Source organism: Pecten maximus, chromosome 10 (genome assembly GCF_902652985.1).
Source record: "Pecten maximus chromosome 10, xPecMax1.1, whole genome shotgun sequence".
In the NCBI taxonomy this organism is placed as follows: Eukaryota; Metazoa; Mollusca; class Bivalvia; order Pectinida; family Pectinidae; genus Pecten; species Pecten maximus.
The window spans coordinates 15,489,549-15,507,820 of record NC_047024.1 but is presented as its reverse complement, the minus strand read 5'-3'; the positions used below and the strand labels follow the sequence as shown (position 1 = coordinate 15,507,820).

General features: G+C 37.0%; 1 protein-coding gene across 1 annotated transcript in view; it reads right to left on the bottom strand.

Annotated features, from left to right (window-relative positions):
• The window catches only part of LOC117336091 (probable 4-coumarate--CoA ligase 1), a 40,077-nt gene continuing 21,805 nt past the window's right edge, over nucleotides 1-18,272 (bottom strand). Inside the window, exons 6-12 of the mRNA XM_033896468.1 lie at nucleotides 17,587-17,758; nucleotides 17,047-17,215; nucleotides 5,380-5,477; nucleotides 3,445-3,586; nucleotides 2,766-2,848; nucleotides 2,395-2,563; nucleotides 1-1,927 (exon numbers count right to left, since the gene is read on the bottom strand). Coding sequence (XP_033752359.1) covers nucleotides 1,824-1,927; nucleotides 2,395-2,563; nucleotides 2,766-2,848; nucleotides 3,445-3,586; nucleotides 5,380-5,477; nucleotides 17,047-17,215; nucleotides 17,587-17,758 — 937 coding nt within the window. The 3' untranslated portion in view covers nucleotides 1-1,823. The remainder of the gene's footprint in view (nucleotides 1,928-2,394; nucleotides 2,564-2,765; nucleotides 2,849-3,444; nucleotides 3,587-5,379; nucleotides 5,478-17,046; nucleotides 17,216-17,586; nucleotides 17,759-18,272) is intronic.

Genomic DNA, 18,272 nt, shown 5'->3' with positions numbered 1-18,272 from the left:
TTTTACGACACTGTTTAATATAGAAGTGGAATAGAAGTTTTAAAGATATAAAAGAAGTTTTGATCAATAGGCCACTCATTACAGTACAATCAACTTTTCCAAACATAATGAACACATTTGGCCTGTTTTTATGAGAGCTTTGTCACCACGCAATTTGTAATAACGACGCAATTTGTAATAAAAAATTCAAAGTTATTTTTACCGGATAAATTGTCATCAGATGGAAAGTTTGGTTTGTTTGGTTTGTTTTTGTTTAACGTCCTATTAACAGCCAGGGTCATTTAAGGACGTGCCAGGTTTTGGAGGTGGAGGAAAGCCGGAGTGCCCGGAGAAAAACCACCGGCCTACAGTCAGTACCTGGCAACTGCCCCACGTAGGTTTCGAACTCGCAACCCAGAGGTGGAGGGCTAGTGGAAAGATAATCTTTACTTGGTACATGTTTCGATCTAATTATATCTAAGAAATACTTAGCTATTACTTATAATGACATTTGAAAAGTTATTACAAATTGCGTCGTGTTGTAGTGCACATCCACGCAATTTGTAATAAAAAATTCAAAGTTGTTTTTACCGGATAAATTGTCATAAGATGGAAAGATTATCTTCACTTGGTACATGTTTCGACCTAATTCTATTAAATACTTATTTATTACTTATAATGACATTTGAAAAGTTATTACAAATTGCGTGGTGACAGAGCTTTTCACCAAACAGACTGTGAACCAATATGATATTTAAGAGTGTGACGTTTCGATGACTGCAATTCACCTTCATCTGACTAATGATCAATATTAAGCATACTAGTACTGTCTTATGTAGTGTCCGAGATGGTAAAAGATTATATCTACTCTAAAGGATTTAACGAGATGGTAAAATAAAATTGAATCAAACAAGTGTACGAGATGGTATGATGTACTGTAGTCGAATGATTCAATTTAATTTTTACCATCTCGTCACACTGTTTTCGAACGGTGTCAATGAGGTCATGATAAAGACGAAACATCCTTTATAGTAGATCGAACCATTTACCAACTCGGACGCTACATAAGACATTGCTAGTATGCTTCACATTGGTCATTAGTCTGATGAAGGTGACAGTATAGGCATCGAAATGTCACATATCATATTGGTTGTGTTATATAACTTCTATCATCTTTTCTTCACCAACATGAAGAAAATGTTCCCAAAGACTGTGAACCACATCATCCAGAGTATATTTCGATAAACATACGTTAAATTGAATTGTCTACAATATCTGCGTTGAGTGTGCAATTGGTGAATGATCTTCTATCAGACTATCGGCATATACAATGGTGCCTCTCTCTTGGCTAGCTCGTTTTGAAGCGCTTATCAGAATCAGTAACAGAGGCCTACAAAGTCCTTTTTTTCATCTACAATAACGATTCTTTTCTCTTCAAATAACAATAGCTTTATTGACCATGTCGATTAAGTCCTGCATATAACAACTGCCCACAGACTGAATTTAACAACGAAACAGGCCATTCTATCAGATATATATAATCATGGTCCAAAAAAGCTTGCATCATCCACTTGTCAACATGTCATGCTGTAAAATTAAAAAGCTCTTCTCAAAAGAATTAAAATTATATTTAAATGCCGTATTCTAATGCGTATAGTATCACAACTGAGTAATCTGCCTTCCGGATACATCCATCTAAAATCTGATATGCAAATTATTTTTTCTTTAACTAATTAATTAAAACTGAAGCAAATTCACAGTTCATGGGACTCTTGCAAAGGCAACATATGTAAGATATGTAGCATGTAAACGACTAGAATTGAGTTCATATTTCAAAATGTTCACTATTTTCTTAGTTGTCGTCTAAGAATTTTCCCACTGGCTGTTTTTGGAATGGAGTCAGTCAATTCCACGCCTCCTCTTAACCACTTGTAGGGTGACAGATGCTCTGTTAAAGAACAAAAAATATTCAAACCATGAAGCAATGAAGTAACACAAAAATTAAAAAACACGACTGATGTTATTCGAATTAAAACAAAAACAAAAAAACCTAATGTTAGGAAGCGGATGCTTCCAAATAAAAAAGAAAAGAAAAGTGACATTCAAAAGATCCCGATATCAAATATGAAAAAAACATTCAGTGGTGCGTAATCAGGATGATTTAATCATACCATTTTCTATAAGTTAATAACTTATTCTGTAAAACGGACTATTTTGTATGGGCTTATGTTTAAGTAATCATGACTGAAAATACAGAAAATTATTTTCGCGGTCAGGACTAATGAAGTATCTTTTCGCGGTGACTGTTCCCATTGTTATCAACCTGACAATTATCTTGGTTTACTATATATACATCAGTCACAGAATGACCCAATGATTATGGAAGTTAACATAGTTACCCTATCAGCACCATACCTTGTACAAACGTTGACACATCATCTTCTGTGAGCCGACAGTTGGACTTTGGAACAACAAACGCCCTAGGGACCTCCCCTTGACCCTCTCCTGTCTCAACTCCAATAACCGCCACGTCCTCCACCTTAGGGTGGGTACAGATAAGGGCTTCTAGCTCTGCTGGTGCCACCTGGCGGGTAAGAATGAAGGAAAATGATAAAATGTAAAATGATGTATGTATATAATGTATTATAAGTAGGATTTCAGTAGAATGTATTCTAGTAGTGTTTGTAGTCAAGTTCATTATCTGGTAGTCAAGTCCATTACTTGGTATTGTAGTCAAATTCATTACCTGGTAATCAGATTTATTACTTGGTAGTCGAGTTTATTACCTGGTAACCTTTGTACTTGATGAGCTCCTTCATTCTGTCGGAAACAATAAAGTATCCTTCGTTGTCATAGTGACCGATGTCCCCTGAAAAGTAATAAAAAATGTCACAGTCTTACTCATATGTTAAATCACCTACGACGGAATTAGTTATAGTCTTAACGGAAAAGGAATACATTTGATAGCAATAGCTCCATAAAAGGATCAATCAATACCTCGATTAAAGGGGTCTATTTATACTCGGTTTCAATATCTTAATAAAAGGAATCGATTTAACTTGGCAACATAATATTATCTCGATAAATGGAATCTATACTTGGTAAAAACACTTTAGGCCATTAGCATCACTGACGAGCTTTAGTGGCGAAACAAGATGTGGTTTAATTCACCTTTGGCTCCTTTGTACATAACCCTCAATCTGAATGTTAAAGTTTAGCTGTATGTAACCAATCAACCGTGACTCTTACCTGAATTTTAACAATCAACGTAACTCTTACCTGAGTGTAACCAATCACCCGTGACTCTTACCTGAGTGTAACCAATCACCCGTGACTCTTACCTGAATGTTACCAATCACCCGTGACTCTTACCTGAGTGTAACCAATCACCCGTGACTCTTACCTGAGTGTAACCAATCACCCGTGACTCTTACCTGAATGTAACCAATCACCCGTGACTCTTACCTGAGTGTAACCAGCCATCCACAACCATTTCGTCTGTAGCCTTCTGGTTGTTGAGATACCCTTTCATCACCTGTGGTCCTCTCACCAAGATCTCACCGGTTTGTCCCTCCAATAAAGACTGACCAGTCGCAATGTCCACTACCTGAAAAGAGGACATACAATTCGGACAATTTAGATAGCATACTAGAGAATCACTGTTTACGTTTCAGCTATATGATAACCTTCAAGCTCTCTCTGTCGGGGCTTTATGGTTTTACGTTGCAAGATTCAATCGGGCCTCCCGTCTCTTTCCTCAGAAAGTTTTGTTGATGTGGTAATCGTACAAGCAACTCTACATACAATACATGTGCAACCATATTAAATGACTGTTAGAAATACAATATATCCCTTAGGTCCATGTTTGATGAAATGAAAACGGTTACATGTATTTTACAAGGAAAAGAATTTAGGAAAATGCAGTATTTGACGATTACCATGCAGCTGGTTCATTCTCCGGAAACCAAAAATATGGATGTCAAGAAGTGAAATAAGAAAATAGGAAGATTCTAAATAAAGAAGGAGGTGGTGTAATCTGTTTTAGACAGGAATAGTTTAGAATGAGCATGGTATACGTATGCATATCAAGATCTGCTGTTCTTATTCATAGGAATTTTCACGTGGTATGCAAAAATTCTTTCACCTTTAACCTTTGAACCTTATGCCTACTGATTTTCGAATGCCCTTTAACTTTGTTTCTCCAAATTTCGCCTATTGACCAAGTTGTGAACGGGTATCATGTTTGACTGTCCATTCAGTGATAGCTTCTTGCTCGCGCGAGTTACGGCCAGATTTTTTCTCGAATCATTCCTGTACATCTCTTTCCTTCCATCGGAGGTCAAAAGGAGCTTGGAATCTTAACCACTCCACAAACCAAGGGGAGCGCGACATTTTGATTCTCGCCACTAGTGATGACTGACCCCCAGAGCCCCACTCGATTTGCACTCTTCTCCTTCTAGAATATATCTTCCGGTCACTCTATTTGTAGCTCTTCTGCTTCTGGAGGATCTTCTACCTCTTCCGTCTCGAAGCTGGGAGATTTATCTTCCAAGATGGCGGCGACCATGTTTTAAGTGTGCGAGTGATGAGTTTCACTAGAGAAGGATTTATGACACATACATGCACGTGTTTGTGTCAAAGTGTTTGAGAAAACTTAAAAACTTGTTTATTCTGGGTTATAATCTCCCGGTTTACTCGATTTACATATAACGGAATGCAATCTTCTTAGAAAGCTGCTCTTCTGAGAAGAGTGCAAATCGAGTGGGGCTCTGACAATATGAACTAACGCCATACTGATCTCACCTTTATATTCTATTTCTTTTCTTAAATAAGCAGCTCCCGTTTTCATTTTGAAAACATGATATTGTATGAATCTATCTTGAAACAGAATACGCTTACATTCCAGTCTAATTTTATTCGCATAACATCATAAATTCATTTTCTAAGATATCCCGTTTCTCGTATCATGCTCGTAACGACCATTTTCTTAAGCTATGGTTAACACAGATAATTCCTAAGATTTTTCCTGGGCTATCTATTATTACATTCATGGACTTTTCAAAGACTTTTCTAGAATAATGATCGAAGTTTGGTGAAATTGAACTAGGTATGTAACATTCAATAAATAGTTACATTTCCCGTCGCTGTCATAGTACACTGATGAACACAAAGAAAGGGAACTATTTAAGTGTATTTTAACACCAAAGACACAAATCCCGGTATGCTTTTCAAGGATTTTTTTTGCCAAATCCAATACATTAAAGGCATATGGTACTGAATCCCAAGGCAAGGATTGCGATTCCAGGACTGTCCGTACCTGTATAAACCATAATGACCATCAGACAATATTTTTGGATTGGTGAAACTCAGTAACTTACATATATATTTATGTTTATTTACCTTCCCCTCCGTGTTTGGCACAAGTTGTCCAATAGTTCCCTCCTTCCCAGGATAGCTGTCACTGTGAGTCAAGGGACTGCACTCCGTCAGACCGTAGGCTACAACAGATTACACCATGTATATATAAAGGACAGCACTCCGTCAGACCGTATGTTACAATACACCATGTATATATAAAGGACAGCACTCCGTCAGACCGTATGCTACAACAGATTACACCATGTATTTATAAAGGACAGCACTCCGTCAGACCGTAGGCTACAACAGATTACACCATGTATATATAAAGGACAGCACTCCGTCAGACCGTATGTTACAATAGAATACACCATGTATTTATAAAGGACAGCACTCCGTCAGACCGTATGTTACAATACACAATGTATATATAAAGGACAGCACTCCGTCAGACCGTATGTTACAATAGAATACACCATGTATATATAAAGGACAGCACTCCGTCAGACCGTATGTTACAATAGAATACACAATGTATATATAAAGGACAGCACTCCGTCAGACCGTATGCTACAACAGATTACACCATGTATTTATAAAGGACAGCACTCCGTCAGACCGTAGGCTACAACAGATTACACCATGTATATATAAAGGACAGCACTCCGTCAGACCGTATGTTACAATAGAATACACCATGTATTTATAAAGGACGGCACTCCGTCAGACCGTATGTTACAATAGAATACACCATGTATTTATAAAGGACGGCACTCCGTCAGACCGTATGTTACAATAGAATACACCATGTATATATAAAGGACAGCATTCCGTCAGACCTTATGTTACAATAGAATACACCATGTATTTATAAAGGACAGCACTCCGTCAGACCGTATGTTACAATACACCATGTATATATAAAGGACAGCACTCCGTCAGACCGTATGTTACAATAGAATACACCATGTATTTATAAAGGACAGCACTCCGTCAGACCGTATGTTACAATAGAATACACCATGTATTTATAAAGGACAGCACTCCGTCAGACCGTATGTTACAATAGAATACACCATGTATATATAAAGGACAGCACTCCGTCAGACCGTATGTTACAATAGAATACACATGTATTATATAAAGGACAGCACTCCGTCAGACCGTATGTTACAATACACAATGTATATATAAAGGACAGCACTCCGTCAGACCGTATGTTACAATAGAATACACCATGTATATATAAAGGACAGCACTCCGTCAGACCGTATGTTACAATAGAATACACCATGTATATATAAAGGACAGCACTCCGTCAGACCGTATGTTACAATACACCATGTATATATAAAGGACAGCACTCCGTCAGACCGTATGTTACAATACACCATGTATATATAAAGGACAGCACTCCGTCAGACCGTATGTTACAATAGAATACACCATGTATATATAAAGGACAGCACTCCGTCAGACCGTATGTTACAATACACCATGTATTTATAAAGGACAGCACTCCGTCAGACCGTATGTTACAATACACCATGTATTTATAAAGGACAGCACTCCGTCAGACCGTATACACAATACACCATGTATATATAAAGGACAGCACTCCGTCAGACCGTATGTTACAATACACCATGTATTTATAAAGGACAGCACTCCGTCAGACCGTATGTTACAATAGAATACACAATGTATATATAAAGGACAGCACTCCGTCAGACCGTATGTTACAATAGAATACACCATGTATATATAAAGGACAGCACTCCGTCAGACCGTATGTTACAATACACCATGTATTTATAAAGGACAGCACTCCGTCAGACCGTATACACAATACACCATGTATATATAAAGGACAGCACTCCGTCAGACCGTATGTTACAATACACCATGTATTTATAAAGGACAGCACTCCGTCAGACCGTATGTTACAATACACCATGTATTTATAAAGGACAGCACTCCGTCAGACCGTATGTTACAATACACCATGTATATATAAAGGACAGCACTCCGTCAGACCGTATGTTACAATACACCATGTATTTATAAAGGACAGCACTCCGTCAGACCGTATACACAATACACCATGTATATATAAAGGACAGCACTCCGTCAGACCGTATGTTACAATACACCATGTATTTATAAAGGACAAGCACTCCGTCAGACCGTATGTTACAATAGAATACACCATGTATTTATAAAGGACAGCACTCCGTCAGACCGTATGTTACAATAGAATACACCATGTATTTATAAAGGACAGCACTCCGTCAGACCGTATGTTACAATAGAATACACCATGTATATATAAAGGACAGCACTCCGTCAGACCGTATGTTACAATACACCATGTATTTATAAAGGACAGCACTCCGTCAGACCGTATGTTACAATAGAATACACCATGTATATATAAAGGACAGCACTCCGTCAGACCGTATGTTACAATAGAATACACCATGTATATATAAAGGACAGCACTCCGTCAGACCGTATGTTACAATAGAATACACAATGTATATATAAAGGACAGCACTCCGTCAGACCGTATGTTACAATACAATACACCATGTATATATAAAGGACAACACTCCGTCAGACCGTATGTTACAATAGAATACACCATGTATATATAAAGGACAGCACTCCGTCAGGCCGTATGTTACAATAGAATACACCATGTATATATAAAGGACAGCACTCCGTCAGACCGTATGTTACAATACACCATGTATATATAAAGGACAGCACTCCGTCAGACCGTATGTTACAATACACCATGTAGATATAAAGGACAGCACTCCGTCAGGCCGTATGTTACAATATAATACACCATGTATATATAAAGGACAGCACTCCGTCAGACCGTATGTTACAATACACCATGTATATATAAAGGACAGCACTCCGTCAGACCGTATGTTACAATACAATACACAATGTATATATAAAGGACAGCACTCCGTCAGACCGTATGTTACAATAGAATACACCATGTATTTATAAAGGACGGCACTCCGTCAGGCCGTATGTTACAATAGAATACACCATGTATTTATAAAGGACAGCACTCCGTCAGACCGTATGTTACAATAGAATACACCATGTATTTATAAAGGACAGCACTCCTTCAGACCGTATGTTACAATAGAATACACCTCCGTCAGACCGTATGTTATAACAGAATACACAATGTATATATAAAGGACAGCACTCCGTCAGACCGTATGTTACAATAGAATACACAATGTATTGATAAAGGACAGCACTCCGTCAGACCGTATGTTACAATACACAATGTATTTATAAAGGACAGCACTCCGTCAAACCGTATACACAATACACCATGTATTTATAAAGGGCAGCACTCCGTCAGACCGTATGTTACAATAGAATACACAATGTATTTATAAAGGACAGCACTCCGTCAGACCGTATGTTACAATAGAATACACCATGTATTTATAAAGGACAGCACTCCGTCAGACCGTATGTTACAATAATACACCATGTATTATATAAAGGACAGCACTCCGTCAGACCGTATGTTACAATAGAATACACCATGTATTTATAAAGGACAGCACTCCGTCAGACCGTATGTTACAATAGAATACACCATGTATATATAAAGGACAGCACTCCGTCAGACCGTATATACAATAGACACCAATGTATATATAAAGGACAGCACTCCGTCAGACCGTATGTTACAAGAATACACCATGTATTATAAAGGACAGCACTCCGTCAGACCGTATGTTACAATAGAATACACCATGTATATATAAAGGACAGCACTCCGTCAGACCGTATGTTACAATACACAATGTATATATAAAGGACAGCACTCCGTCAGACCGTATGTTACAATACACCATGTATATATAAAGGACAGCACTCCGTCAGACCGTATGTTACAATAGAATACACCATGTATTTATAAAGGACAGCACTCCGTCAGACCGTATGTTACAATAGAATACACCATGTATATATAAAGGACAGCACTCCGTCAGACCGTATGTTACAATAGAATACACCATGTATTTATAAAGGACGGCACTCCGTCAGGCCGTATGTTACAATAGAATACACCATGTATTTATAAAGGACAGCACTCCGTCAGACCGTATGTTACAATAGAATACACCATGTATTTATAAAGGACAGCACTCCTTCAGACCGTATGTTACAATAGAATACACCTCCGTCAGACCGTATGTTATAATAGAATACACAATGTATATATAAAGGACAGCACTCCGTCAGACCGTATGTTACAATAGAATACACAATGTATTGATAAAGGACAGCACTCCGTCAGACCGTATGTTACAATACACAATGTATTTATAAAGGACAGCACTCCGTCAAACCGTATACACAATACACCATGTATTTATAAAGGGCAGCACTCCGTCAGACCGTATGTTACAATAGAATACACAATGTATTTATAAAGGACAGCACTCCGTCAGACCGTATGTTACAATAGAATACACCATGTATTTATAAAGGACAGCACTCCGTCAGACCGTATGTTACAATAGAATACACCATGTATTTATAAAGGACAGCACTCCGTCAGACCGTATGTTACAATAGAATACACCATGTATATATAAAGGACAGCACTCCGTCAGACCGTATGTTACAATTAAATACACCATGTATTTATAAAGGACAGCACTCCGTCAGGCCGTATGTTACAATAGAATACACCATGTATATATAAAGGACAGCACTCCGTCAGACCGTATGTTACAATAGAATACACCATGTATATATAAAGGACAGGACTCCGTCAGACCGTATGTTACAATAGAATACACCATGTATTTATAAAGGACAGCACTCCGTCAGACCGTATGTTACAATAGAATACACAATGTATTTATAAAGGACAGCGCTCCGTCAGGCCGTATGTTACAATAGAATACACAATGTATTTATAAAGGACAGCACTCCGTCAGACCGTATGTTACAATAGAATACACCATGTATTTATAAAGGACAGCACTCCGTCAGACCGTATACACAATACACCATGTATTTATAGAGGACAGCGCTCCGTCAGACCGTATGTTTTTTTTTTTTAGCTTTCAAAATTTTTTATTTTCTTCCATACATATGCATACATGTAGCAATACATAATATTGGTGTATATTTAATTGCAACAATTACACTTTTTCATACGCTTAATAAAAATTCGCTCATCAATACATGAAGTATACCTCAGATGCAGTTTCGTCCCAATACATTAAATCGTGCAATCGTATAAAATGAAAGTGTTCATCACGATATCATATTATCTCATTGTGTAATGTGGCTGATAGAACATGCTCTTTTATATATATATATATATATATATTTATTGTGTTGCTATAGCTATTTGTGGTATACCTCAGGTAAGGATATTGCCATATTAGTTCAGAAGAAAACTTTTTATACATGTAGATATAAAAAAAAAAAAAAAAAACATACATAAAGACTTCTTACATGCACAGACTCATACTTTAACAGTAATAGAGTTCTAAAAGAAACAATAACAAGTTTTTCTTTTTTTGATTTGTTACGTTACAAGTGCTTTCAAATCAACCCATCGTTTTTCAAATTTTTGGACAGTCATATTTTTCCTATGAATGTACTGTTCAATTTTGTAATGTTTTTCCAGTTCCATTTTGAATATAAATAGAGCAGGCAGATGATTTTTATACTTTTGCTTGTATATGTGTAATTTTGCTAAAACAATAATTAAGTTTATGTTGTTTATTTCGTTGTCCGTTTTCCCAAGGATAACATCTGAATTAATCAAACTCAGAGTTTTCCCGGTTTTGTTTTCTACCCATGTGGTGAATTCTTGCCAAAATTTTGTAACAAGAGTACATTCCCAAAACAAGTGGATTATTGATTCTATATTTGCTTTACAAAATGAGCATACAGGCCAGTTAATTACACCTATCATACGCAGGTATTTGTTTGTGCTAATGATTCTGTGAGTAATTCGGTATTGGAACCATTGAAGTGTTGAGTCCGAGGTTAACTTAAATATTATAAAGTTAATCTTTTCCCACCAATATTGATTTTGATGTATATCAAGTTCAAGTGACCATTTGACTTTGTATTTATCATTTGTAGTTAAATCTTTAATAAAAATATTATATATCGAGAGTCCTCGTTGTTTATTTGTTAAGATGTGATAAATGTACTTTTGACAATGTGGAAGTATAATAGTGGAATTATAATTTCTCAGAAAAGGCCATTTAGACAGAATGGTATTCCTGATGCCATAAAACTGAGTTAGTATTGGTGAAAAAGAAACCTTTTCGCAAAATTCTTCATAGTTTTCAATTAATTTACCTTGGTCATTACATAAGTCATACACATAACATATCCCTTTTCGTGACCATTGTTTAAAATGTAAGGTCTTGTTATCAATCTTTATTTCTGGATTGTGCCACAAGGGACGATACAAAACACTTTCTTCGTTGCATGGAAGGTACAAAAAACAATGTATATTTTCAAGGACTTCTTTCCAGAACAGATTTTTAATAGATTTCGACTTTTTTCTCCAATAGTCCGCCCCATATGAAATAATAGTAAATTTTGATTCGCCAATCACTTCTTCAAAAAGGTAGGTCCATGAATTCTCATTTGTTAACAGGCGTTTTATCCAGGATAGTTTCATGGATTTAATGAAAGCATCAATTTGAACCATTTTAAGACCGCCATCTTTGTAATTTTGAACTATCAGGTTTCTCGAGATTCTGTCGTTTTTCCTGCCCCATATGAAATTGTATAAAAGTCTTTCTAGGATTTTTACAAAGTCCTTATCAGGTCTTGGAATACTTATAAATAAATGTGTTAATTTACAAAGAATGATGCTTTTAACAACTGTAATTCTACCTATTGGACTAAGACACCTCTTTGACCATATGTGAATGAGAGTTTTAATTTCTTTAAGTTTGTCACAGTAATTCAAGTCAGCAAGCTCTGACAGATTCGGACTAAATTTCACTCCTAGGAAAGTGAATGGTTCATTTGACCAAGAAAGGTTATTATTAGCACATATCCTATCCGTACTTAATTTTTTAGTTCCAAACCATATACACTTTGTTTTTTCGATGTTGGGTTTTAACCCAGAGTATTTGGCGTATTGAGTAAGAAGATCTAAAGTTTTCTTGAGTGCTTTGTCTGAGCCATCTAATGTGAGACCAGTATCATCAGCATACTGTGATAACTTGAATTCTTTATTACCGACTTTGATGCCTTTTATGTCTTTATCATTTCTTATTAATATGCCAAGTATCTCCACACACATAATAAAAAGATAGGGTGACAGCGGATCGCCTTGTCTACATCCTCTAACAATATTAAAAAATTGAGAGAAAAAACCATGTTGTGTAACACATAAAGATGCCTTTTGGAATAAAGTATGGATAACATTTTTGAAATAATTACCAAAGTTAAAATATGTTAAAACCTTTGTTATGAAGTTCCATGAAATAGAGTCGAAGGCCTTTTCGAAATCTATTAATAATAATAAACCAGGTATCTCCTTCTCTTCTGCATATTGCATTAGGTCATAAATTTGTCTAACATTTTCACCAATAAATCTACCTTTTAAAAAACCCCTTTGATTTTCATGTATTATACTGTTTAAAACATCTTTTAATCGATAAGCAACTGCATTAGAGAGTATTTTATAGCAAACATTAAGAAGAGATATTGGTCTCCAATTTTTTAGGAGTTCTCTAGGTTTATTACCCTTAGGTAGTAGAGATACAACACCTTGTTTTTGTGTAAGTGATAACTCGCCTTTTTGAATACCCATAGTTAAGGATTTCGTGATAAAAAACTTGAGATCAATCCAAAAGAACTTATAGAATTCTGTTGTAAACCCATCTGGGCCGGGACTTTTGCCATTTTAAAGACATTTAACTGAATGAGCTAGTTCTTTCATGGTAATTGGTCGATCTAACTCTGATTTAGTTTCATTGTCTATTTTAGGCACTTCATAATCCCCGAGAAGAGTATCCAAATCAACTTCTTCGTCAGACCGTATGTTACAATAGAATACACAATGTATTTATAAAGGACAGCACTCCGTCAGACCGTATGTTACAATAGAATACACCATGTATTTATAAAGGACAGCACTCCGTCAGACCGTATGTTACAATAGAATACACCATGTATATATAAAGGACAGCACTCCTTCAGACCGTATGTTACAATACACAATGTATTTATAAAGGACAGCACTCCGTCAGACCGTATGTTACAATACACAATGAATTTATAAAGGACAGCACTCCGTCAAACCGTATACACAATACACCATGTATTTATAAAGGACAGCACTCCGTCAGACCGTATGTTACAATAGAATACACAATGTATTTATAAAGGACAGCACTCCGTCAGACCGTATGTTACAATAGAATACACCATGCATTTATAAAGGACAGCACTCCGTCAGACCGTATGTTACAATAGAATACACCATGTATATATAAAGGACAGCACTCCGTCAGACCGTATGTTACAATAGAATACACCATGTATTTATAAAGGACAGCACTCCGTCAGACCGTATGTTACAATAGAATACACCATGTATATATAAAGGACAGCACTCCGTCAGACCGTATGTTACAATAGAATACACAATGTATTTATAAAGGACAGCACTCCGTCAGACCGTATGTTACAATACACCAATGTATTATAAAGGACAGCACTCCGTCAGACCGTATGTTACAATAGAATACACCATGTATTTATAAAGGACAGCACTCCGTCAGACCGTATGTTACAATAGAATACACCATGTATATATAAAGGACAGCACTCCGTCAGACCGTATGTTACAATACACCATGTATATATAAAGGACAGCACTCCGTCAGACCGTATGTTACAATAGAATACACCATGTATTTATAAAGGACAGCACTCCGTCAGACCGTATGTTACAATAGAATACACCATGTATATATAAAGGACAGCACTCCGTCAGACCGTATGTTACAATAGAATACACCATGTATTATAAAGGACAGCACTCCGTCAGACCGTATGTTACAATAGAATACACCATGTATTATAAAGGACAGCACTCCGTCAGACCGTATGTTACAATAGAATACACCATGTATATATAAAGGACAGCACTCCGTCAGACCGTATGTTACAATAGAATACACCATGTATTATAAAGGACAGCACTCCGTCAGACCGTATGTTACAATAGAATACACAATGTATATATAAAGGACAGCACTCCGTCAGACCGTATGTTACAATAGAATACACAATGTATTTATAAAGGACAGCACTCCGTCAGACCGTATGTTACAATACACAATGTATATATAAAGGACAGCACTCCGTCAGACCGTATGTTACAATAGAATACACCATGTATATATAAAGGACAGCACTCCGTCAGACCGTATGTTACAATAGAATACACAATGTATATATAAAGGACAGCACTCCGTCAGACCGTATGTTACAATACACAATGTATATATAAAGGACAGCACTCCGTCAGACCGTATGTTACAATAGAATACACCATGTATATATAAAGGACAGCACTCCGTCAGACCGTATGTTACAATAGAATACACCATGTATATATAAAGGACAGCACTCCGTCAGACCGTATGTTACAATAGAATACACAATGTATATATAAAGGACAGCACTCCGTCAGACCGTATGTTACAATACACCATGTATTTATAAAGGACAGCACTCCGTCAGACCGTATGTTACAATAGAATACACCATGTATTTATAAAGGACAGCACTCCGTCAGACCGTATGTTACAATAGAATACACAATGTATATATAAAGGACAGCACTCCGTCAGACCGTATACACAAGACACCAAGTATTTATAAAGGACAGCACTCCGTCAGACCGTATGTTACAATAGAATACACCATGTATTTATAAAGGACAGCACTCCGTCAGACCGTATGTTACAATACACCATGTATATATAAAGGACAGCACTCCGTCAGACCGTATGTTACAATACACCATGTATATATAAAGGACAGCACTCCGTCAGACCGTATGTTACAATAGAATACACCATGTATTTATAAAGGACAGGACTCCGTCAGACCGTATGTTACAATAGAATACACCATGTATATATAAAGGACAGCACTCCGTCAGACCGTATGTTACAATAGAATACACAATGTATTTATAAAGGACAGCACTCCGTCAGACCGTATGTTACAATACACAATGTATTTATAAAGGACAGCACTCCGTCAGACCGTATGTTACAATAGAATACACCATGTATTTATAAAGGACAGCACTCCGTCAGACCGTATGTTACAATAGAATACACCATGTATTTATAAAGGACAGCACTCCGTCAGACCGTATGTTACAATAGAATACACCATGTATATATAAAGGACAGCACTCCGTCAGACCGTATGTTACAATAGAATACACAATGTATTTATAAAGGACAGCACTCCGTCAGACCGTATGTTACAATAGAATACACCATGTATATATAAAGGACAGCACTCCGTCAGACCGTATGTTACAATAGAATACACCATGTATTTATAAAGGACAGCACTCCGTCAGACCGTATGTTACAATAGAATACACAATGTATTTATAAAGGACAGCACTCCGTCAGACCGTATGTTACAATACACAATGTATATATAAAGGACAGCACTCCGTCAGACCGTATGTTACAATAGAATACACCATGTATATATAAAGGACAGCACTCCGTCAGACCGTATGTTACAATAGAATACACCATGTATTTATAAAGGACAGCACTCCGTCAGACCGTATGTTACAATAGAATACACCATGTATATATAAAGGACAGCACTCCGTCAGACCGTATACACAAGACACCAAGTATTTATAATATTGTATCTTGTGATCGCAACTACTTTATCTTTCTAATGATGGATGTTGTGAGAGCGAATCCATACAGATACAGGGTGGTCGGGTGACACAGTGGTAACACAATTGCCATTCACCTAGGCGGCCGGGGTTCAATTCCCCGACCGGACGTGAAAAGGTATGGGGTCACCTGCCCGATACACGTGGGTTTTCCCGGGTACTCCGGTTTCCTCCCAAAGAAAACCCCCTGCGCGCTTCCATCCGGGCGAACAAGCGTGATTAATTTAAGTTGATATAACTTATTTTGCAATTGTTGTGGAATGAGTTTACATTACAGATACCTTGTGTGATGTCCACCTTGTTTACATTACAGATACCTTGTGTGATGTCCATCTTGTTTACATTACAGATACCTTGTGTGATGTCCACCTTGTTTACATTACAGATACCTTGTGTGATGTCCACCTTGTTTACATTACAGATACCTTGTGTGATGTCCATCTTGTTTACATTACAGATACCTTGTGTGATGTCCACCTTGTTTACATTACAGATACCTTGTGTGATGTCCACCTTGTTTACATTACAGATACCTTGTGTGATGTCCACCTTGTTTACATTACAGATACCTTGTGTGATGTCCACCTTGTTTACATTACAGATACCTTGTGTGATGTCCATCTTGTTTACATTACAGATACCTTGTGTGATGTCCACCTTGTTTACATTACAGATACCTTGTGTGATGTCCACCTTGTTTACATTACAGATACCTTGTGTGATGTCCACCTTGAGTCTGGTCTTGGTTTCCTCCGTCAGTCCTACACCTAGAGGCGCGGCGGCACTCACCAAAGTCTTCAAACTACTGACATCAAATTCATCCACCAGGGGGCTTTTGGCCAGAAACAAGGCAGTGGGTGGGACGATATGCATGTATGACACCTGAAAAGTTATTAGAATTTGACACAGATGTTATTTTAAAATTTCGAATACACTACAATTCATGTGATATCGTCTGGATATAAATATAATGCATTTCACCAAAAATAAACAAAAACATTTAACAGTTCAAACACCAATGCAATACTGCAACCACGTGGTTCATTTTCGAGCAACATAACAACGCCATATTCATATGGACACCCAAGTCTACTGATTATGGCAAAAGACAACTTGAGAATACTCATTGTATAGACAGTGATAGCGGCCACAAGAACAGGGGGATTCTAGGTATAAATAGTGACAACTGCCACAAATATTAGCGGGAGATTCTGTGTACAGACAATATTTCGTTCACATTAGTTTGTGCTAACCTTATGCTCCTGTATGGCTCGGAGGAATTCTTCTTGTTCAAACTTTGGCATGACGACTAGTTTAGTTCCCAGGCATATGGCACCAAACTGGACTGGGACCATTCCGTAGATGTGGTAAAAAGGGAGGAAACCCATCAGACATTCAGTCCTAGGGTCCAGCTTCATCGGGCCTCTGTCAAAGAAATGGATAAACCAGATTAGCAATTCATCAGCACTGTTAGTTACGGCAAACAATAAGACATGTACGATTTAAATTTTCTCTTTTTATTCTTGCCACAATAAGTAAATAATTTTCAATATGACCATAGGGCATAATGACCTCATTGTAAAACATGGATGAATTTGGTGAAATTCAATGAATGTGGCTTTCTTGTTACTTTGAGATTTTTGTTTATTGTTGAGAGGTTGTCATTGATATGGTCGCGAATTTTTATATTCATTTCGATAAATATCTGTAAATTTTCGAACCGAAAATGTTTTCTTGAAGGCAACGGTAAAAACTTAATCTTGTACAAGTATATCAATTCTCAGACCTGTGTGTCGGTCGTCTGCACTAGCCTGGTAAGTCAATATTTATATCTTAATACGAAATTTTGCTTAACTTCATCACATAGATTCGATAAGTTGATGATAATTTGTGAAGTTGATTGATTTCATAACGAGAGCAAGACAGAAACGCAACACGG